We start from the raw sequence: 22,723 nt of genomic DNA, 5'->3' as shown, positions 1-22,723 counted from the left end.
GTGCACACTCCTAAATATAGAACATGTTTCTTGCTGTGGTTGTGTGACAAATGATGAGAATTGTAGGCTCTGGGACTGCACACTTGTATATGCAATCCTTCTAAGACTTTGGGATGGGATTCCATTTCATCATCCAACATGGCGAGACTTGGTTCATGCGCCCCTACTATGAGTCCTTCCTGGGTGAAATTAAAGGCAGACCGGTTGGGTGCTAAGGATCCCTGGTGTGGGGAGGCCATTCCGTTGAGCAGCTGACTGTGAAATCAATACCAAAGGGATGCGGGTCCTGGCGCTGGGAATTCTTTGTCAACTCCTTGTCCTTCCTTAGCCATGGCTGTACCCCCGGAGGTCTTTCCGGCTGTGTTCTTGGGCCTGGGGGTCCCGACAAGCACAGTCACCTTGTAGGTCACAGGACATAGGGAAGGGGGTGACCTGCAGAGAGAAAGAAAAAAGAGGTGAGCCAGAGGGTGGGGTCTGATATAGTAATTTTCAGAGAAGCAGTGCAGAGCAGGACAGTGACTGGACTAGGGGGTGGGGGTGGGCAGCAGATTGAAGTTCAAGTCCTACCTCTGCTTCTGGCTAGCCCTGTCATAACTTTTATCAAAATCATTAGAACAGCAACTTTCATTTTCAACGGCATTTATGATGGGTCAGTCAACTCTGTAAGATAGGTACTAAAACAATCACCTTTTACAGACAGGGAAACTGAGGCTCTCTGAAAAGGGCAGGCAGTTGCCCAAAGTAACAGGTGACAGACATGGTATTTAGTACAGGCGAGCTACTCCTGAGTCCCAGGTTCCCAGCTGTAGGACAGGTATCTATCAGCCCTACCTAGCCCTGGGAACTCTAAGGGTTGAAGGAACTCATGGGTGAAAAATTGTAATGCGCTGTGCCAGAGCTGGTTGGTGAGACTGTGACAACAGAATACTTAACTTCCAGGGCCGTTGGGGTGGTCCAGTGAAAGAAGGTATATGAAAGTGTCTTTTAAGAAAGACAGATGTGGGGCGCCTGGGTGGCTCAGTGGGTTAAGCCTCTGCCTTCAGCTCGGGTCATGATCTCAGGGTCCCGGGATCGAGCCCCACATCGGGCTCTCTGCTCAGCAGGGGGCCTGCTTCCTCCCTCTCTCTCTGCCTGCTTCTCTGCCTACATGTGATCTCTGTCTGTCAAATAAATAAAATCTTTTAAAAAATTATTAAAAAAAAAAACAGACGTGTGCTAGGATTTTTGATTTGGGGAAGCAGGGCTGAAAACAACAAGAGCATGCCCCAGCAAGCTCGGACTGCTTTCCAGGAGCCTGAGCTCTGGGTGGGGGACATTTCACCTAGAGATTTTGCATAAGGTTTGGTTTGAAGGCTCCCAGGAGCAGATTTTGAGTAAGAAAAGGTGAGACGTGTGCAACGTGGTTTGCTATCCACATATGTTATGAAAGCTGGGGAAAAATTAAAAACACACACACACACACAAACCTTTTTAAAGTGGGGTGTGGGGTGCCTGGGTGGCTCAGTCAGTTGAGCATCTGAATCCTGATTCCCGCTAAGGTCACGATCTCAGGGTCCTGGGACCCAGCCCCATGTAGGGCTCTGTGCTGGGCATGGAGTCTGCTTGAGCTTCTCCCTCGGCCCCTCCCCCCTCCTCAAGTGCACACACTCTCTCGTTCTCTCTCTCAAAGGAAAAAAAAAAAGTGGGGGAAGAAGCCTGAATTTTGGTCCCTGTCCATCCCTTCACATGCTCTGTGACCTTGAGCTGGCTTTCCTTTCTAGAAACTGAAAGAACAAATGTCTTCTCCACACAGCCGATGACCTTTCCAAAGAGCACACTGCAGTCCCTGCTTGAGCCCCAGCCTGAGCTAACGCAAGCGGATTTCAGATTTCACCTCATTGCATCATGATATTTGCATATAACTTTTCCCAGAGGGTCCCCCATCTGCGCAGATGGGTCTAATGACCTCATTCGCCTCCTGCCTAGGCAGGGTCTCCAAGTGCTCACACCGTCCCTGAGAACATCTTTGTTCTCCTAGCCTGTGGACTCATTCTCTGTATCAAACTCTTCTCTCTGCTTCTTGGCCTGTCTGCCTTCCCTCCCTCCCTCCCTCTCTCTCTGTCCTGCAATTTTGCAATAATTTAAAAGGGGAAGATTAAAGTATAAGCCCCAGCTCTCTCACCTACTCCTGTGACCTTGAGCATGCAAGGACTTCCCCAAGCCTCAGTTAATTCATCTGTTAAATGGGAATAATGAATGCAAACACCTATTGAGGCTGTGATCCAGGGTAAGGGAACAGATGAAAACCATGTAGCTCCCAGTTCTTGGCATATGCTCCTCACTTAGATCAATCAAACGACAGATATCTCCTCATCTCTCTCTCAGTGAGGCAGGAACCACATCAGTCTTGTTCTTTCTTGTTTTCTCAGGGCCTGAGCCATCGAATGCATGAATGTCCGTTCATTTCTCCATCTCTTACTGACCCTTTCACTATACGCATGATGAGCACAACTCTGTTCCCTCAAGTTAAAGTCGCACAGCATTCACAAGAACAGGAAGCATTCTTACAGATGCTCCTTCTATGCCGTGCCTGTCCTTCTGCTTAGGACTACTTGCTGTCACCTGTTCAGGACATTTACTTCCCAGTCATCTTCTCTTGGTGGAGGCTGTGCCTTCCAATCTAAAGTATGTTCCACAACCTCAGTATCTCTAGGAGAAGCAGAGAATGTTAGAATTGGAAGAGACAGAGAAGGAAATCCCCTGGTCCAAGTGGGGACACTGATGGCGGAGCCAAGTCTAAATCTAGTAACTGAGGTCAAGTGGGGAGGGTACCATCATGGGAGTCACTGAACAATTTTGGGAAAATCCCTCTACTGTCCTGATCCTTCACGGCGACGTCTATAAAAGGGCGATTTTTAAAAACACTGTATTTCCTATGGTTGTGAAGATCAAACAAGAATACACATCCAGAAGCCCTAGGAGATGCCTGACGCTGCATACATATGTGCTGAATCAGCTCTCATTTCGCCATCTGGGGACACCCCTGCTGCCTGTTGTCCCTCTCTCCCACCTCCCTGACTTCAGCAGCTTCTTTGTCCTCAACTCAACCCATCGTTGTATCTGTTCTCTTCTCCTGCCCTTGCCCACATTCTAGCATTAGAATGATCCAGTCACCTTCTACGTCCTGTGCATAATTCTCTCCATCTCCGTGACCCCTCAGAGATGGTTTCACTCTGATTTCGTGCTCATGCCTTCTGCTCTGCCTCACATAGGCAAAAAGTGAGCAGATCTCTTAGAATAAGACCCAAAGTCCTTACCACGAAATCAAGGCCCACTTCTCAGACCTCTCCTGGTCCCTTCTCCCTCTCACTCTCTGTGGCTTATTTACTTCTTGGTTCCTCAAATACTCTAAGTGTTTTCCTACCTTTTTTGGGGGGGGGGGGCAATAATCAAAACTTTATTGAAAAACTGACACCAAAGTAAGAGATCACTGTTGTATGCCTTACAAAAGCATAATTACGTTATCTTGGTATTTTAACTGGAATTACTGAACTGACAAGGTTTTCTGTGATAGAACACACATTCAGGAGGTTGTGTAGATCATTAATGTTGCTTCGTCTTCTGTGAGTCGGGCCTTTCCTCTGTCGCGGGCCAAACGCTGTTGACCAGCCCACGCAAAGAACCACCATTTGGCAAGTGTCCAGCCATTACCATTCCTCTGCCCTCACTGCTCCTTCCTGGCCAGCTCATCCTCCACGCTTCATGTCTCCTCTCAGATGTCACCTCCCCCTACACTGGTCTGACCAAAGATGGCGCCGTCACCTACGTGCCATATCAGAGCATCCCACGGAAGCCCTTCTTGTCCTAAAATGCTCTGTACTTGTATGCCAGCTCCACTGGGGCAGGGGGCCTATCTGTTACCGACTCAGGACTTTATATACCACGTAACAGGCACTCGGTGGACCCATGAACGGACGAACAAATGAACGCATGCATACATGGGCAGAACACGAGGTGGGGAGCCTCAGCTGTTGCCCTCGCTTACTGTGTGACTATGTATAGGTTACTTCCCTTCTCTGGGCTTCAGTTTCCCTCCCTGTACACTAAGATTTAATGTTAATGGTCTCGATCTTCCCACTGTCCAAAAATCCTTCTCAGCCTGAGCAAAAAAGAAAGCAGAAGACAAAAGGCCTGGCCAGAAGGGACACAGGACTTGAGACTTTCTCTCACAAACCCTGTCTCGCACGTTCCCCTTTCTGCCATCCCCGGTTCCTTCAGCTTCTCCAAAGTCATCAGCGGGGAAGGCCCCACCACCAGCTGGCTTCTCTGGCCAGTGTGGCCACCCTGGCCAAGTGCACATGGTATGACCATTCTCTTCCCTCCCTCGGTTAACCCAGGCAGTTTCAACATTTTCCCAAAGAAACATGTCTGGAAACTGAGGGAAGGAACCCCAGTCAGAATATAACAGAGTCGGGAAGGCCTGGTCTCGGGAGGTGGATCCACAGCCTCCCTATCCTCCCTGCCTGCTTGTACATGCAGCTGCCTCTCCTGAGCCCTTGCTAGGAGTTTAGGGGGCAGACAAGCCTGGGTTCTGGTGTGGGCTCCACACAGGTACTGCTTGGGTTTTGGCAAGTCCTTGGCCTGCTGGGGACCCTGTCTCGCCACCCGGAAGGCAAGGGTCCTCGGAAAAACCTCACTGCGTTCTGGTGAGGAGCCAATGCAATACTGTCTCCAAACAGCTCACAGAGGTCCTCGTGCAGAGGAGACGGACAGCGTCTTGTTCCGTCCGTCTGCCGGCCTCTCGAGTCTTAGCAAACTGCCTGTTCAGAGCCTGCCCCAGGGTCTCCTCTCCTCACAAGCTTCCTTCCTGATCAAGGGCCTATGAGTGGGAGCAGAAGGATAGAGACTAGCAGCTCTAGCCACTTCCCAGGTGTTCCTTAGTCTGGCCTGGAAGAGGCAGGTGCACACCCGTGAACACCACTTTAACACACACACACACACACACACACACGCACTTCCTGAGGGCCTTCCACGTGCCGGGTAATTCCTACCTGCGGGCTAGTCCACTGCGCACAACCCCATGAGGCTACTGTTGTTTGCGACCCATCTTGCAGATGAGAAAATAGAGGATTCAGTATGTTTAGAACAAACGAACTTGCCCCAGGCCTCATTACCCATCAGTAAGTAGCTGACGCAGGATTCTGAAGTCCACTCCAAACACTGAGAGCTTTTCAGCCGGCGAGAGTTAAGAAGGCTCCTCCTCCACAACCCGGCTGGGCTGACTCTGCACCTTTGTCTTTTTACAGCCAATAGCCTTTTATCCCTTTATGATGTGCCTGGCTGAGTTAACCCAGGGTGCATTATCTCCCTCACTCTTCCCAGCAGCCCTAATATGGTAGCTATTCTTGCTAGCCCCGTTGTCCATTCTTAGAGGAAGGTAAGAGGCACAGAGGTAAGTCACTCGGCTGGCAGGCGCCCTGCGATCTGAATCCTTGTTTATAACCACTCCTTGGTGCTGACCCCCCGGGAGTCAGGGTCCTCTTTTGACAGAGGAAGAAACTGAGGCACAGAAAAAAGGGCCACATCCTGGTAAAGTCAGCTCTGAGCCCAATTCCCAGATTCCCTGATTCCCCAAGCAGCTCCCCACTGTCTCCCCCAGATGGCCTCCCAAGGAAACCTACCACCCACAGCACAGACGCTGTGGTGGCCGGTTTACATCTGGGATTCCCAGCACCATGTGGCTAGGCTATCCCATAAATGGCTTGGCCACCCACTCTAGGATTCTGTCAATAAGCCCAGGTCAATGACTAAAGGCCAGGATTCTCTCTTTTTTTTCCTCTGTGCTGGAGATGGTGCTCAGGCACAGGGGTTTCTCCTCTGGGTGAGTTGCCCAGGATAACACCTCCATCTGTGGTGTGTGTGTGTGTGTGTGTGTGTGTGTGTGTGTGTGAGCGGCTCAGGAATGCAGCCCAGGCAAATGCACCACAAGGCCCTGGCTGCAGGTCCTCTGATGCTGGGAGGCAGGCAGGGGCGGGATTCTGACTCAGACTCAACAGGGAGGTCACAAGCAGAGTATGTGCACTGTGGGGAGCAAGACGTATCCCATGCCAAATGTCAGAAAACCTGACTGTCCATCTGCCCACTGTGGGAGCTTGGGCAGGTCATTCCACCACTCTGAGTCCCAGGGACTTCATCGTGTTAATGGAAAGGTTTAATGAGATCGAGTAGACCAAGGTGTGATGTCAAGTACAAGGACTCCTTGTGAGCTCCTTAGAGATAGGATAGATACCAGCCTGGCACAGGGCATGGAGGAGTCCGTGAGTGCAGAGGCTTGTTTATATGTGGATCAGGGGAGGGCAAGGTGGAGAAAAAGGAATGAGATTTGGGTTTGATTCCTTTCCCTGTTAGTGACTTAGTGCGTGCTCTTAGGCAAGTTACTTTCCTTTGGGGGGCATATACATGGCATATACTGTATGCTCAGTAAATGGTGGTGATGGTGGTCATGATGGTGTTGACAATGGTTATGAGGAAGATAACTCTGGGTCAAATGAAAATGAGTGTCTGATTCAGCCACATGAAAAAGTCAAAGCTACACCTCAACTAGGGAAAACCACAACACTCCAGAAGCCCGTGATTTTTTGGGACAAGAAAGAATTAGTGCAGTCTGTTTAGTCATCTCCCTGTTGTCTTTTACTAATCTTCCAAGGTAAATACGTCCAGCCCCTCTTCCACGAAGCCTTCTAGGATCCTCTAGACTAGTTCAGTGCTTAGAGTCATTGAACACTCCTACGCTCTGTGGATAAGGCTCAGATTCCCTGGCTTGGTTTAAAAAGCCTGCTCAAGGCTCATTTTCTTACCTCTTACTACTTACATCCCTTCTCATTCTGTGCTCTAGCCACAGTCAGGGAATTGTGGTCTCCTTAATATGCTTCCTTATGTCAGGGCCTTTGCACAGACTGTGCCCTCTGCCAGAAACACTCTTTTTTCTCGCATCCTAATCTCTGGTCCCCCACCCCCCTACCCCTTTTACCTAGCTAAGACCTATCATGCTTTTCATGTCTCACCTTGGGTGTTTCCTTCTGCAGGAAGCTTTGTTGACTCTCCTCACTGGCTCTATCTCTGTTAGCACTTAATATACTGTAAACATGTGGCCATTAGTTCACAAGACATGAACTCAGCATGGCTGAGACCAGGTCCGTCTTGCTTGTGGCCTAGAACAGTGTCTGTCACATAGCAAGTGCTCAACAGGGGGGTGCTTCGGAACTAGGCATACATTACTGAACAAACAGATGCACACTCTTGACCTCACAAAATTTCCATTTGGTCAGCAAGGGGGTAGGGATTATGAGATAATAAATACATTTTTATAGTATATGCCAAGGTGATCAGGGTTATAAAAGAAAGAAAAGTGGAATCCAAAACAAATGGGTGCATGAGTGCCAGGGAAAATGTAAGGTGGGTGGTCAGGATGGAGTTCATTGAGAACTTGACACTTGGGCAAAGACTTGGAAGAGGTGAAGGAATGAGTCATGTGGATGAAAGAAGAATGTTCTCGGCTAAGGGAGGAGCCAGTGACAAAGTCTGTAAGATAGGAGGACACCTGGCCGGACCGCTGGAGTTAAGTGAGGGAGGGTACTGATAGGAGGGGGTAAGGTCAGAGAAGTGTTGTGAGGAGACAGAACACACACGGCCTTATAGACCATTGGGAGGCCTGGTTTTTAGTCTGAGTAAGATGGGGATACACTTGAAGGGCTTTGTGCAGAGGTGTGATACCACAAGACTTGCTTTAGGAGGACCATTCTGGTTGCTAATTTAAGGTCTAAGAGGCACTGATGGACATCACCAACTCTGCAGCCTAATACACAACCCTTTAGCTTGGACCAGCCAGCAGCATGGAAGGCTGCGGTTCACCTAATGATTGTTAGAATGACTAGACTCCTTAGACCAGTGGGCTATGTTTGGGTATAATGTCCTTTCCTACAAAACCCCATTTTCACTTAGATTTAGCAAATAAATATTACAACCCTACGCTTAATGTCATCAGTTAGGCATGCCATCTTGTGCTGAGACATTTCTGGGATTAATTTCTTCCTAATCTTTACTGGTCCCTGCCCCAAAAAGCCTTCAGGTTCTCACCCATGCCACATGGAGAATCCTGAGACACGAATATCATCCAAATGTCAACAGATAAAAACCAAAGGTAAGCCCGGTCACAGAACTAAGTCACAGAGTTGGGACTACACCCCAAATTCCCAGACATCGTCCAGAATCAGTCCCTTAGCAGCTGTCTAAAACACGACCAAAAGTAGTGTTCCAGGCCACCCCGCCTTACAAAACCTTGCTATGTTGAATGAATTAAGGCTGTTTCCCCTTCTTCCCTTAAAGCTCCAACACATGCTTCCTTAGGATGATTCCAGTTATGAATGAATTTTTTCATTGTTGTTATGAGGGTAAATTATGGAAGCAACCATTCTGGAAATCTGCTCTGTATTCGAGACTCCTCAAGGCTCCAACAGGAAAATAATAAACTGACATGCTGAGAAGCTGGGTCCTGCCCCTTCCTGTCTGCCTCGCGCTGCAGACAGGTGTCTGGATGGGAAAACGGTCCCCCCTGTCAGACGGAGTTTCCTGCACTGTCTTGCTCTTGTCTGCCAGCCGGGCCCAGGTCACCCCACAAGGCAGATGTGGGGAACAGCTGGTGTCTGGACAAACAAGGAAGGAAGGCTGAAGGGAGGAGACAGACATCATTCTGGGCCAAGTGACCAGGAGGCCCGAGCCCCGGAGACTGGGAAGAGGTTAAGTGAGAGAGTTGGCTAGAAGGACGTCTGGGAGGAGATGCTGTGTGCTTGCCCCCTGGCCTTGAGTTCACACCCGGGCCTCCTGTGCAGGCGAACAAGGAAGGAAGAAGCCCACCCACCAGGGGAAGGGCAAAATGCCTGGGCAAGATGCAAGTTCGATGTTTACGTCGAGCTGTAAACTAGATGTTTACAAAAGGGGTTAGAGGCGACTGCCTCGTGGCTTAGGCTCACGAGGTACCCCTCTCAGCTCTACCACTTGCTGGCCATGGGACCTCAGCCCTTCTCAGCCTCAGCAGCCTAGGCCATAAAATGAGGATAACAAGACACCACCTACAACAGGGCGACTGTGTGATGAAAAGAGATGACACATGCGAAAGCAGTTACCATGATGCTTGGTGCATCGCGAGCCCTCCATAAACAGGAGTGATCGTCCTTGGGAGCCCGGAAATCCTAAATCCTACACTCAGCTCTGCCACCCCGTACAAGTGAGTTCACTTCTCTGAGCCTCCACTGAGTCGACCTTGTCGGGTTTTTCTGGGGTTTTCAGAGTGAGACAATAGGCACAGAGACTCCCAACCATGGCCAGGCACATAGTATGTGCTCCACTAATGACATGACCATCACTGAAGAAGGTGCATGAAGCCAGTCTGCCATCTCAGTGAGTTTCTGAGTGCCAGGCCGTGTGCTCGCGGGCAGGAACTCCCCACGATGGGTACCCGGGGCCAGGAGTTCAGGCAGGAACTGACCAGCACGGGCAGTACGGAGCAGGGAATGAGAGGACGGAAGCCAGCCTCTGGCCCCTCTCCTGCCGTTAAGAGGCTTCCTGCTGGGGAAGCTGCAGACAGAAACCAGGACTTTTTTTCCACTCAGAGGAAACTGCTGTCTGGGACGTCAGGGATGGCTGGCAAGGCTGGGAGCCTCAACCACGCCCCACCCCGTCTTTGCTGCTGGGAAAAGCCACTTTCACCTTTGCCAAGGGGAGGGGTCCCCTATCCAAGGTTCCCTGGCAGTCGGGGCTCGCGGTGAATTGTCTCCAAGCAGGACTGGGAGGGTTAGGCCCAGGCACATGGAGGACTCGGCCCCATGCACAAGAAAGAGCTGGGCTCGCGTGTCAGGCAGGCCTGGGTTCGCGTTTGGGCCTCGGCACTTGCGGCCAAGTGAACTCAAGCCCGTCCTGCGAGAGCTCTGAGCCCACACTGGCTCACCTGGGCACGGGGGCTGACAGTGACCTTTCGGAGTGGCCACGGGGATTCAGGAAGCTGACAGAGGACGTGTGTCTGGCGGGATGTCTGACAGCCACGGCAATTCACGGAGGGGCGTCTCTTTCATTCTCTGTTTCTCCACCCGCTGTCTCGATAAACCAGCTACTGCGGGAAGTGGCGTTGGGCGGGTGCAAGAGAGTGTGTTGAAAGCATTCGAGAAGCGGGAGCCTATTGAGAAGTTAAACTGGGGAATTTAAACGGTAGGAGGTATGAGCTTCATCTGAGATCCCTTTCTCCTCCAGAAGTCAGACTCCCAGGAATCTCAAATCCGAAGAAATCCTCCAACACAGTGAGTAACGAACAAGCCATATGTACCGGAAGAGAAGCCGGGAGGCCTGGTCATCCACACTTCCCACATAGCGCTCACCGGCCTCCCCAGCCTGTCTTCAACCACCACTCGCCCTCTCCAGGAAAGCTACTCTGTCTTCAGGGCTCAGTGTGAACATCGCTTCCACAGGGAAGCCTTCCCTGACCTTCACACCGGTCTCCGTAACTTCCCGCACCTTTCCTTTACTGCCCTTTGACAAAGGCACTACAGTGCCTGGCTGGGCACCTCATCGCCTAACACCTGGCTCCCCTAACGGGCCGTGAACTTCACAGGGGCAGGTGCCAGTCTGTCCGGACTCGGCCCCGGGTACACTGCTTGGCACTGTGCTGAGCCCTCACAGACGCTCAAGGATCACGCGTGTCACTGCGTGAAGGAAGCTTGGCTCTCTGCATTCTGCAGCCTCGGCCGACAAGGAGGATCACCAATTTAAAGTGGAAGAAGGGGATCTTTTCACCCCAAAAGCCAAAGTTACATACATAATGTGGGGAGAAAAGGAAAGAAAGAAAGAAAAAAAAAAGACTAGGAAGCATATTCAGAACTAGCAAAGAATGAACAACTCTGGGTCCCTTCCTAAAGAGGCAGCACCTAAGGGCCGTGACGTCTGAAATTGTTGCAGCCGAACCCAGAAGGAGCAGAGGGTCCAAATGGCCATTTGGTGTACATAGATGTTTTTTCAAGTGACTGTAATCATTTGGAATCTGCACCTGAAGCTCAGTCTCATGACTTCATGTTCCTACCACGCGCTCTGTAGAAACAGCAATCCATTTAAGGAAGTCTCCCAATAAAAATAAATTAGTTTTTTTTTAAATGTTTTTGTATATAAAGTTATAGTTCGTAGGAAAATTCTTTTAGTCGGAGCTGCTCTTGCTGCAACGGGTGGTGTCACATGACTACTGCGTCATAATTCTACCCAAACTTCTATTTAAAACACACACTCCATTGTCCATTCACTTTCGAAAACGGACGCCAACAAATGAAACTGACGCGATTATACTCCGTATTCATTTGGCACCAGGCGTCAAGAGCCTTATAAATGCTCACACCTTTTATCCTAGTCATTTCAGTTCTAAATGGCAATTGTGAAGGAACAGAGCTGGAGAAACAGTTACCTGCAAAGATATTCACCAGCCTCATTATTTATCATGGCGAGAAACTGAAATAACCCACAAGTTAGAAAGAACTGCCTAAGGTGAGTGGTTCCATAGATTATGATCCATCACAACCCTCTAATAAATAACAACAGAGCAAAAACGATCGCCGGAAAGTTTATCGTAATATCAGATCATTCTTCTGTATATAATTTCCTGTGCTAAGGCAAAACAGAACAACACAGGATCCTGCACTAGAAATGCTGCGAGGTATACACAGGCACAAATACCCACACGCTTACACACATAGTAAGATATGGCAGAGGGAAAAACAATGGCTCCTTCCAGGATGTGAGAAAAGCAATGATTCTGTTGTCCTCTCTGCTTTCTGGATTTTCCAAAAAGTAGAGTATGTGCGGTTTCATAATTGGGAGAAAGAGAAAATTCATTAATAGGAAATGAATTTTATTCTACTGTATTTGAGCAGAAAGTATTGACTTTCGGTGTTTAATACATAAATCAAGGGAGGGGGCGAGCGTGCTGAAGGGTTGCCCATACAAGACCAGCTGACCTCAGGGAGCCCCAGCAGCCCTGGTCATCAAAGATGCAGCCTGACTGTGCTCCTTAGGTCTTGTCCTGTCCATCCCTGTATTCTAAGGCCAGAACCTCTTTCCTAAGGAACTAATTCTTTTAAGGATGGTGTGACATAAAGATACTTTGAACAAGCCAGAAACCTTGCTCTGTTTCTATCACTCACTCTGCCACCGTGGACAAATCAGTTTTCCTGTAGGGGCCTCAGTTACCCTATTAGGAAGTGAGAAGTTTGGACCCGATAATCACTGACAGCACTCCCGCCGAGACTGACTATGACCGGCCTCGGGAACACCGTTCCCCTTTCTTTTAGGAGAGAAGAGATTAGCTCAAAAGATTTTTTGGCTCAGATTGTAGATGAGTACAAAACCAGAAATAGCTCCCCATTAACTCATTCATCACCACAGCACTCCTCAACCCAGGCTGCCAGTCTGACCACCTCTCCCCCGGCTCTCGGCTGGGGTCCCAGCTCTCATCAGGAAGAAAGTAGGGGGTGGTCACTCTTCCATGAGTGGCGGGGATGCGCCCTAGTCAAATGTTCCTGTTTTACTCAAGACACCCGATTCACTCCTGCTGAACTCTAATATGCAAAGGAAGAAAATCACAACCGAGACCACGCCCTCTAATTAAACAAAGAGATTATAAAATAATCAAAGGCTAAGACTTACCTTGGTAACAATGTCCCATCTTCTCTCTGCCCCTATATTTTAGCCATACATCCCAAAGATGCAAATTCTCTCTAGGATTTTACAAGCAGGTCTCTTGCCCCCAAAGCTTTTCCTGGCCACCTTCCCGCTCCTTCTCCTTCTCCCTTAAGTTTCAGTGTCAATGCTGATCCCCTGGTAGAGCCTTTCTCCAGCCGCTGGCCTGGGCCCTCCCCGTGCTCTATCCTCCCCTTCTAAAAGTATTGATTATACTTATATTTGTCTGCTTCCATGTCTGACCCCAAGCTTTGAGCGTAAGGAAACATCTGCAAAGATCCGTCCGTGATATTAGCTCAACTACTGCCTCAAAGAATTAAAAAACGTAATACATAACAGCTTGGGGGCACACGCTGACCCCGCCAGGACAATGGGTTGTGCAGGGGGCTCCAGGCTGGGAAGTGGGAGAGGCCTGCAGGCGGCGTTGCCGGCGGGGGTGGGGGAGTGGTGGTGTGTTACCTTCTTGGTCTTCACCGTAGAGGCACAGCAGTCCCCACCATCGTAGTTGCAGAAGGCTCGGTTGTTGATGGCATCACAGTAATTGTCTCCCATGAAGGGCTGCAAGGCGGGAGAGAGGCAGAAGAAAGGTGGCCCGTTAGCATCCTGGATTAGGTGGGGGATAGCCCTGTCATTGTTCAGCTATCTCTCATCCTTTTGAAAACCCCTGTAGACTGCCTACCTGGCTTCAAATGCCAATACCCCCTTGGCCAAGTTATCACTTCTGCCATTTGTAAAGACTTATCTAGCCAACTTTCCCCCAACTCAGCTGTGGCTGCGCTGGTGGACACACTTGTAGGCTGGGGTATGCAAAGCCACGGGAGAGATCACTTACATCTCTCTAAGGTCGGGCTCAGTTTTACTTGAAGAAATGATGAGAAAATCTGAGCAGACTTCCCCTACTTTTCCCAGTAGTAGGTAATGAAAAACATAATTTATAGTACAATACAAACAAGAATTGTCAAGATCAAACGTAAGAACTCATCAGAATTTGACACAATGGTCTGTGGGCTCCCTCTTCTCTAGCACTGGAGTGGAGGTCCTTGAGGCCACATGCTTTACGTGTTTGTCATCTTCTTTGTTCTCCAAACAACATGTGAGGTAAGCACTGATATTCCCACTTTTCAGATGAAGATTCTGAGGCTCAGGGCAAGACAGGGACTGAGCCCAGATCAGCCTGGCAGGGCCAGAGCAGTGATTTAAATCTAAGTTGACGTCCTATCTTTTCTTTGCCATTCTGGTCCACACCTAGCACGTACTGGTGTGTTGCTTTTCTTCCCCACGTCCCTTCAACTCTGTGGTACCCCAAAGACGAGGAGAAGATGACAGAGTAAAGTCATTGCTGATCTGAACCCAGAGTAATCTTATGGGAAAGTCAGGAGTGTCTACAAACCCCCTAATACTTTTTGTCCCTATAAGCACTAAGCACACTGTTTGTTCTAATGTTTGTTTATGAACGTCCAGCTGGTAGAAGACTGTGAGCTCGCTGAACACAAGGACAATATCCAGTTCCTCTTGGTCTCCCTACCACCTACTTTAATGCTGGGTACAACTTTGGCTCTTAGTGACGTTTTTGAAATGGCATAGGGGCATATTGTATTGACATAGTGGAAAGGTAGTTGTGAGGGGGTTTAGAAAATCTGGGGTCTAGTCTAACAAACCTCAGCCAACTGGAGGGGTTCCTTGGTGATTTTGGTTAAGTGGCTTATCTTTTCTGGGCCTTGAGCGTCCCAGTTGTAAAATAAAGAGACGGGATTGGCCCATTGGTTGCTCAAAGCAATAAGCATACCCCCTCACCCACCAAAAGCAATAAAGTGTGACCCTTTAATATAGAAGGCAGGGAAGGTAAGACATCTCGGATCAAAGTTCACGTTGGGCTCTCTAATACTCAGTGACTCACTGATGGGAAAGATGTCATCAGTTGGCTAAGACCACTGCATCTCAGAGCAACTCCTATGATCCAATGGCCTTTCCATCCTGACTGTTATGGGGAGAACCAAGCTCACAAGGAGTCCCTCCCATGTGGCATCCCTGGCTTTTTTGTCTCTGCCTCAGATTCACCCAGGCTTTGTGCTCCCAACTCATGATGCCAGATTCCATTTCATCACTATCCTATTAGGGTCTAAAAAAAACCAGCTTAGCAAGACAGAACCAAGAAGAGGCAACAGCTGTGCCCAGGTGTCTATGTGCATACGTGCATGGCTATGAACACAAGTGTGACTCTGGTGGGTACTTGCCGTAATGAACACATTATTACATCCATATCTGAGCAGAGAGGCACAAACAACAAACAAAGGATAAGCTCTTGGTTTTGCTCTGTGCCCGAGGAGATCGGCCTGTGGGACCTGTTCTTCATGATCTTTCTTCTATCATATAAAACAGAGTAAGGAAGGAAACCAAATGTCCCTCAGAATGAAAGGAACTGGCCTGGTAAAGGAGTAGCTGGGAAAGACGAGGAAGAAGAGAAAAAAATAAATGAAACTTTTTTTTTTTTTTTTGCCCCTGAAAAAAAACCTCCAGTCTCCTCACCAGCTACCCTTCACCCCTTTCCTGCAGCCACACCCTTGCCTCCATCCACCCCTCTACCCATCCATCCTGTACTTAACCAAATCTCTGAACACTTACTGCAGGTCACACGTTGCACTGCAGACAAGGATAGGACAGCGAGATAGAGCTCATACTCCTTCAGACCTCACGCTTCAGTGAGGAGACTTTAATCAAATAATCACACATCTAATTGGCCAATTTCAACTCTGATAAGAGCGACAGAGGACAGGCACCACGAGGCTGTTAAAGAGTAAGAGGACTAGACCTCATCAGGGAGCTCTGCGAAGGTGTCCCTTGGGAAATGACCTTTCAGCAGAGATCAGGAAGATGGGCAGGGGTTAATTAGAGGAGGGTGGAGAACAGAGGATTTCGAGAGGGAGCGAATGACATGTGAAAAGCTCCGCCGCTGACGGGATTTTTCCCATCCCTGGTACTTCTCATGGCTACTGCTCCTACTACTGTGTTCGGGCGAGCAGCTCATTCTTCGGGATCTAGCTCCAATCTCACACCCCTGAAATGCCTTCTCTGAGCCCCCTAGGATGCTCTGTGCTTCTTGTACTTGGTCTGGTTAAAGCTCTTGGTCCATAGTTCAGAATTCTTTAATTGTCTACCTCCTTCACTATACTGTGAGTTCCCGAGGGACAGGACTACGTGTCGTCCCTATCTGTAGCCTGGACTTCCTAGCAAAACGTGTGGTGATTTGAGCAAAACGTCACCATTTATGTTCATTCAGTCAAACGGTTCAGTTCTTCATGGACAGATTTGTGGATGCATGGATGCACAGGGGGCAAGAAGACACCACACGTCTGGACTCAGGAAGAAGGAGGAGCATGGTTTCTGTTTTCACCTGACTAAGGTCATTGTGTTTCCAGAACCTTGAGTAGTGTCAGGCCCCTAAGAGGCATCAGTGAGGCTCTGATGTATGAGGGAGTGAAGGGACCACTTTGGACACAGCTTGGGGTAGAGGGCTCAGGAGTCCCCAAACCCTTCCTCAGTCCTGGCTAACTCCAGACACTCCAGGTTGATGGCTCCTGCCTTGACCCAGTGTTTGTATCTCTTCCAGGCATTCCTTTCAGCCCCAGACACGAGGCAAACTATTAGCTTTAAGTTAAGGAGGCGAGGAGATCACCTGCAAGGGCAAAGGCGATAAGCATCGTTGGCAGGACTCAGAGCCTGACAGGTGAGGGTCTCCTAGGCCCCGGTGCTGAGTCAAAGGAGGGATCGAATTCTGCTGTCACACTGGCTGCCCAGACCGCCAACTCAGCAGAACGAGGGCCCAGGTAATCCAAGCTTCCTTCTCTCCAAGCGTTGGACTGATCCAGAGAGATGGAAGGAAGCAATAGCTACAGGCCTTTGGCTTTGGTTTTGCCATTCCCGGCTGAACCTTGGGAGAATGGGGGGGGGGGGGGGCTCTTAAAGACTACAGTGTCAAGTGCCCTTAGAAGATGCCCCAGGGAGCCCCTAGCCCATACACAGAATGAAAAGTTTGATCCAGGGGCTGTCTTGTCAGGGGTGATTCATGGGTGGGAGGTGGCCTAATGGAGGAGAAAAAGCACTAGCCTAGAGTCAGGAGACCCAGGTTCATAATTTGGCTCTGTGGCTTTTATGCTGTGCAATCCTGGGCCAGTCCATCGCCTCTCTGATCCTCCTTTTCCACTCCATATAACCATTGGTTAGGATTAGATCACACTAAGAATCCTTCCCGTTTGAGCATTCCATCAAATTTCAGATCTGGCTACACCTTTAAAAAGTCAGGTTTAGATCATCTAGAAGAGCATTTCTGACTCTGACATTCCAAGAATTTCATCAAATACAAAGTTTTCTAGAGTACAAACTAGTCCCTTTCACCTGCATTTTCCTGAGTGGGTTCTGGAGCGGGGAGAGGACCACAAATATTTGTGCCTCCACCTGGATGTGATTTGGGGCCTCCTTTTCCATTGCCAGATGAGAAGACCCACAAGGGACTTGGGGTGCACAGAATATCTCCTAGTTCCAGAGGCAGTGTGACCCCTTGAGAGTACAGATGACTTTCTAAGTACTCTGCCCCTTTGCCTTCCCAGGCTTGTCAAGGAGACACAGAGACAGATCTCCATAAAGTCAAGCTCCAGGGAAAGGTTCAACTGTGAAGTCAGAGAGGATCTTCCCGTTCAGCTCTGTGGTCGGGTCTAAGGTATCCATACTGCTTCTGAGGTTGAAGAACGAGTGTATGACAAATGTGTGGCAAAAGGAAGTGACCTGCAAGTAATCATCAGCAGTAAAGTAGGAACTGGAAAGGGGAAAAAAAAAAAAAAAAGCCTCCTGTGGTTCTTTAAACATTAAATCTGATCATTTGGGTCAAATGCCTGGTATGTTCTAGATGAAAAATCAGGATGGCCTCCCTCCCTCCCTCCTAGGGGCAGCATCATGTTGAACATAGGCTGAGGGAGCAGGAATACCTTGGAATCCTACTTTTGTTATCCATGAAATGTATTTTTGAGTATGTTTGTTGATATCGCAGTACCTCAATTCCCCCATCTATAAAATGGGATTGCTCAATCCGCCTATTAAAGGGATATTCACAGCACTTTGTAGGCAAAGCGAATGGAAGCCAGGATCAATGTAAGACCAGTGATCAGGATGTTAACAAGAGGAGGATCACTCCTAGGGACTCACCTCACAGCCTTTGACGCAGTGAATCAGAGCGGGGTGAGGATACCACTTGAGACCAGCCGTGCAGACAACTCTCTGCAGAGAGAGGGAGAGAGCAGTCAGATGGGTTTCGGGCTGGGAGGAAGCCATCTCGTTGTTGGCACCCCATGCAACCACCCCACGTCTTCTTGGATCTTCCAAGTCCTGTCTTCACCCTGGCATTTACATGGATGATTTGCCCATGGATGATTGTACTTGCAGTAACAGGAAACATAAGATTACAAAAGTATTTGTGTTTGCTGTAGGTACGATCCTGTATCTCCCTGGCAGGAATGAGGGCTGAAGAAAAGCAGAACTGGGGGATGAAGACGCGGTCAGGAAGGCCCTTCGGGAAATTCTTGGCTGATGTTTGATCCATGGGTGGAGTTAGGAACAAGGTGGGAAGAAGGAGGAAAGGCAGTGGATACATAGGGCTGTGGCAGGGAGAAGGGAGAATAGTGTGGAGCGGGGTTTCCCTACACATGTGCCGAGGACCGCGCTCATCGGGGTCACTGTGGGAGCTCATGAAGAAGGCACGTACTTCAGAGCCACCTTGGATCTCATGCATCCAAATCTCTGAGGCCAGGGCCTGGGACTCTGCAAAACAAGCCTGCCAGATGACTCTGATACGCACTACAGTTTGAGAGCAGTGGACTGGTTCAGAACCCTCGGAGACACAGAGAAGCTTTCTTGCCTCCACCTGCCACCACGCCCTATGGGCCACTCAAGGTCCCTGACACTGTCTACACTGCCATACCTCCGTGACCTTGTCCTTGGTGTTCTTCTTCACTGAAATGCCCTTCCCCATCTTGTCTCTTGGAGAACCTTTAGTTCTCTTTTGCTCGGCTGCTCATGACTTACTTCCCCTGTGGTGCCTTCCCCAACCCCCACCCCCCCCCCGGAGCATCTAGGTTTGCATGTACATACTTATTTATAACCTCCTTTAATAATAATAATTGTTACTATGATAATAACAACCAAAATATATTGAGTTCATTTGTGGTGCTAATTACTTTATGCATTATCTTATTTATTCCTCGTTACCATGCAGTGAGTTGGGCATGAATCTTGGGTCATATGGAGAACGAATACCCCAGGCTTCATAGCTGTTTACTGAAGAAACCAGGACTCGAAACCGAGCACTCATTTTAGAAATTATTTAAGGAAGCTCATAACATAAAATCCAATATGAGGATAATTTTTAAAGGAGGTAAAAAGAGAAAGATAAAACTAGGAAGGTACATAGCATCAGGAATGGGGCTAACATGATGTTCCCAGAAGCTCCTTTCTCTATGTCTTACATTTCATACCAAAATTATAATGATTTCTTTAAAAAATAAAATGAAAACAACCTGGAGGCAAATGCTTAGATCTGCAATGAGAGGTAAGTGTCAGGGACCAGCCGTAGAGGTCTATGTGATCAGGTCTTGCTCTCCTGAATGACCACCAGCTGATTGATTTTCATTAGGAAATGAACAGTCATATGGGTCAGAATATGGAAAATCACATGACCAACCCAGCTTCTCCCCGAAGGCAGACCTGTATGGGAGCCCCACCATAATTAAGTTTCTTGGTGAACTTAGAACAAAGGGAATCATGGGATTCCAAGAACGGGCGAAGATGGGTTGGTGCCTTTCTTTTCTGCCGCACTGCATCCGTGGTTCGCCCGTGCCTAGAATGGTGTCTGGCACACGGAGGATGCCCCCCAAAATGTTTCTGTTATAAATGAATGGAGAAATCTCAAAATAGAGATGATTTTTATCAATGGGCAGGGTTTTCTTTACTTGTCTTCCTCTGTTCTAGAACATCAGAAGAGCCCTTACCATGCCTAGCATAGTGTCTAGAGGACCAGTTTCACATAGGCAGAATTAGAGTCTTAAACAAACAACCTAAGCTGAAGATCTACCAACCAGTCTCTCCATGGGAGGTCTGCTACGTAGACTACGTCACTACTACGCCCTGCCTCTTTCTACCTTTTCCCCCAATACACCTAGACGAGGTGACGTGCGGGAAAGACCTTGGGCACGGGCTGTGTCAGGTGTGGATGCAATTCGACTTGAAATTGCTTTGTAAATTTCCACTCCGAGGCTGGGTTCTCCTGTCTGTGAGATGGGTCCCGAAAATCACATCGTGGGCTTATCGTGATGATCCACGGAGATAAACGTTACGGGATTGATTAACTGAGGACCTGGGTTTGACACATCTCTGTGTCTCCCCAGGACCAGGCCTGGAACAGAGCAAACAAGTACATGTTGACCAGATGAAGGACTGTGAGCGGCTTCCGGTGCTCCTTTCTTTCAGCTTAGCTACTCTGGTGCCCTCTGCTTCCCAGCCACAGGGCCAGAGGTGGAGAGAATCACCTACTTTCATTCTCTGTGAGACCTGACCCAGGATTTCATCTCTGGGTCTGAGAGTCTGTCCCCAGCCAAAACCCAGAGGTGCTGGAGGGGCCCTTGGTAATGGCTCAAGTAATAGAACACAGCAGCGTTGGGATCCACAAGGGAGTTGATGCCCATCCCTCCCCCTGTTTATCCGAGAGAGCTAATTTAATCCGCCTGTAGGAGTGTTGTGGTGTGGCTGTACAAGGTTCTGTCAGCTGAGGTCTACCTGACGTGAGTTCTGAGAAAGGACTTTTATACTATCCGCATGAGACTGTTTATCTTTCCAAGGCTTTTGGGTTTTCCACTGTTCCTCAGGGCTGCACGCCCTACCTGTCTCACTACAGGGCCCCTCTGTATGTGAGCAGAACTGGAAGGGGGCAAGCAGCAAGGGCTGAAGGGAAAGCTAGGCTGTTTACACTACAGATTGGGAGATCCCCAATGGGGGCCCTCCAATGTCAGCCTTGTTCCTCTGGGTGCCAGGGAGACCTTGGGCCCAGTGAGAGTGCTTTCGGGCCAGGTTTTGTAAGGCGGCTTTCATTTCCTGCCGTGGTGCCTAAGAAGAATACATTGTCCTTTCTTACTGGCTGCAGTGACCTTCAGCATCACCATCACCACCATCACCATCACCATCATCTTCATCACTATCACAGCACCGTTACCAACCCTGTCATCATTATCCTCATCCTCATCCGCACAAGCCCTGTCCTCAGATCTTTATTTAATTCTTACCCTAACTACAGGAGAGGTACTATTTTTGAGTCTGGGCTACACGGGAGGAAACGGACCGCAGAGAATGAACCGACCTGCTCTAAGCCATACACATAGGCAAGGATCATCGGGAAGTCTCTCTGATTACCAGATCTGTATTTAAACCCTACGCTCTCCTTCACATTCCCCTAGCCCCCAAAACTATAAATTTAAAATAGTTTACTCTTTGGCCTGACGGGAAGACCAAGGTTCAGGAAGGTGGAAGGGCTCTGAGAGGAAAGTAGGCAGGGGGCTGGGGTGGGCAGAGTGTCTCCAAGATTCCAAGATGAATCCCAGGGAAGATGGGGCCCCAGGGCAGAGCTTAAGACATGTGAGAAAGCATCGTAAGGGAGCCTCCCCATCCTAAGGCTCAGACTGGACACCCCTTCAGATACCGTCTACGATGAGCCCTCTTTTCTCCTTAATTCTCCCCTCGATGTATAGGACTTTCGGTGAATGAATGGTATCATTTAACTTATGTTTGCCATTCGTTACCACGTACAGAGCTTCGGGCTTTTTTTAAAAGCCCAGGCACTCTTCACCCCGAATGCCTTGTGCTTGAAGAATGCCTGCCGTTTAGAAGGACCTCATCAGTGTTTCTGAGTGAGTGAATGAACCAGTGAACAAATGAGTGAATGAGGATCACTGGCTTCTGGACTCATCTTTGCAGCGTGGGCTTCACCTGCAGGGTACACACTGTCTCGCCTCTATACCTCGGAGAGACTGGACTCCGTGCTCACTCAGAACCCCCCTTCTACCTCTGACTTCAGACCCTTGACAGGGCATTCCATGGTGCGGCCTTGCTTTCAAGGAATGAATTCTGCACCCTTTGTCTGCAAGGGTCGAATTATGATTTGTAATATAGACGGTGGTTACCTTGCAAGACGAAATGCAGGAGAATTAGCCCTGGGTTCAAATTCTGATTCAGATGTATTAGGTACATGAACTGGGCAGAGAAAACCCAGTGAGAACTTCAGCTTCTTCGTGTATAAAATGGTGATACTGTTGATCTCATTGGAGTATGGTAGAGACAAAATGAGGTGGCATTTGGACCTGCCTATCGGTACCCACATATCATAGGTATTCAGTAAATGGTGACTTCTCCCCGCCCACCTTAAGCACCTCCCTCCCTTTCTTCTTCTCCTCTCTTTCCTCCCTCCTTCCATCCTTTTCCCAGAAGCCATTATGAAATCCAAAGTCCCAGCTGCCTGGAGGAATCATAAGCCGCTGAGGCCACGAGCTGCTTTTGCCGTGAACAAGTCGAGGTACAGGGGAGACTGGGGTGCTCCCTTGGAGCTGGTTGACAGAGAGGCTGCTACCCTGAATTCCAGATGCTGGGGCTAAGAGTCTGCCTCATCCAAAGGTTGCAAGCCAACAGCTTCCAGGCTACACAACCTACAGAAATGTTCGGTCTGGCACACAGCGTGCTTGACAGACGTCAAAATTATTTGCTAATATTTAAAAAAAAATTAGAGATTTTATATTTTAAAGACTCCAGATTTCTTATATTCAAGACAAGGTGGGGACTGTAGCCATACTAGGCACCCATTTCCACACTGCCACACGTGGCTCGAGCTGCCCTCTTGGGAAGCAGGATGTACTTCCCAGAGTTCACCACTGTCTCCACCTTTCCCTGC

At 48.9% G+C, this 22,723-nt stretch overlaps 1 protein-coding gene across 1 annotated transcript in view; it reads right to left on the bottom strand.

The window, feature by feature from the left end:
• Positions 1-324: 324 nt before the first annotated feature.
• Positions 325-22,723, bottom strand: part of PAPPA (pappalysin 1) — a gene marked incomplete at both ends in the record, with an annotated part of 234,337 nt that continues 211,938 nt past the window's right edge. Inside the window, 3 exons of the mRNA XM_080820674.1 lie at positions 325-432; positions 13,207-13,305; positions 17,944-18,015. Coding sequence (XP_080676800.1) covers positions 325-432; positions 13,207-13,305; positions 17,944-18,015 — 279 coding nt within the window. The remainder of the gene's footprint in view (positions 433-13,206; positions 13,306-17,943; positions 18,016-22,723) is intronic.

This window comes from Martes martes, assembly GCF_963455335.1.
Source record: "Martes martes genome assembly, chromosome: 12".
Taxonomy (NCBI): Eukaryota; Metazoa; Chordata; class Mammalia; order Carnivora; family Mustelidae; genus Martes; species Martes martes.
Note: the sequence above shows the minus strand (reverse complement) of the source record. Positions and strands in the feature narration are given on the sequence as shown.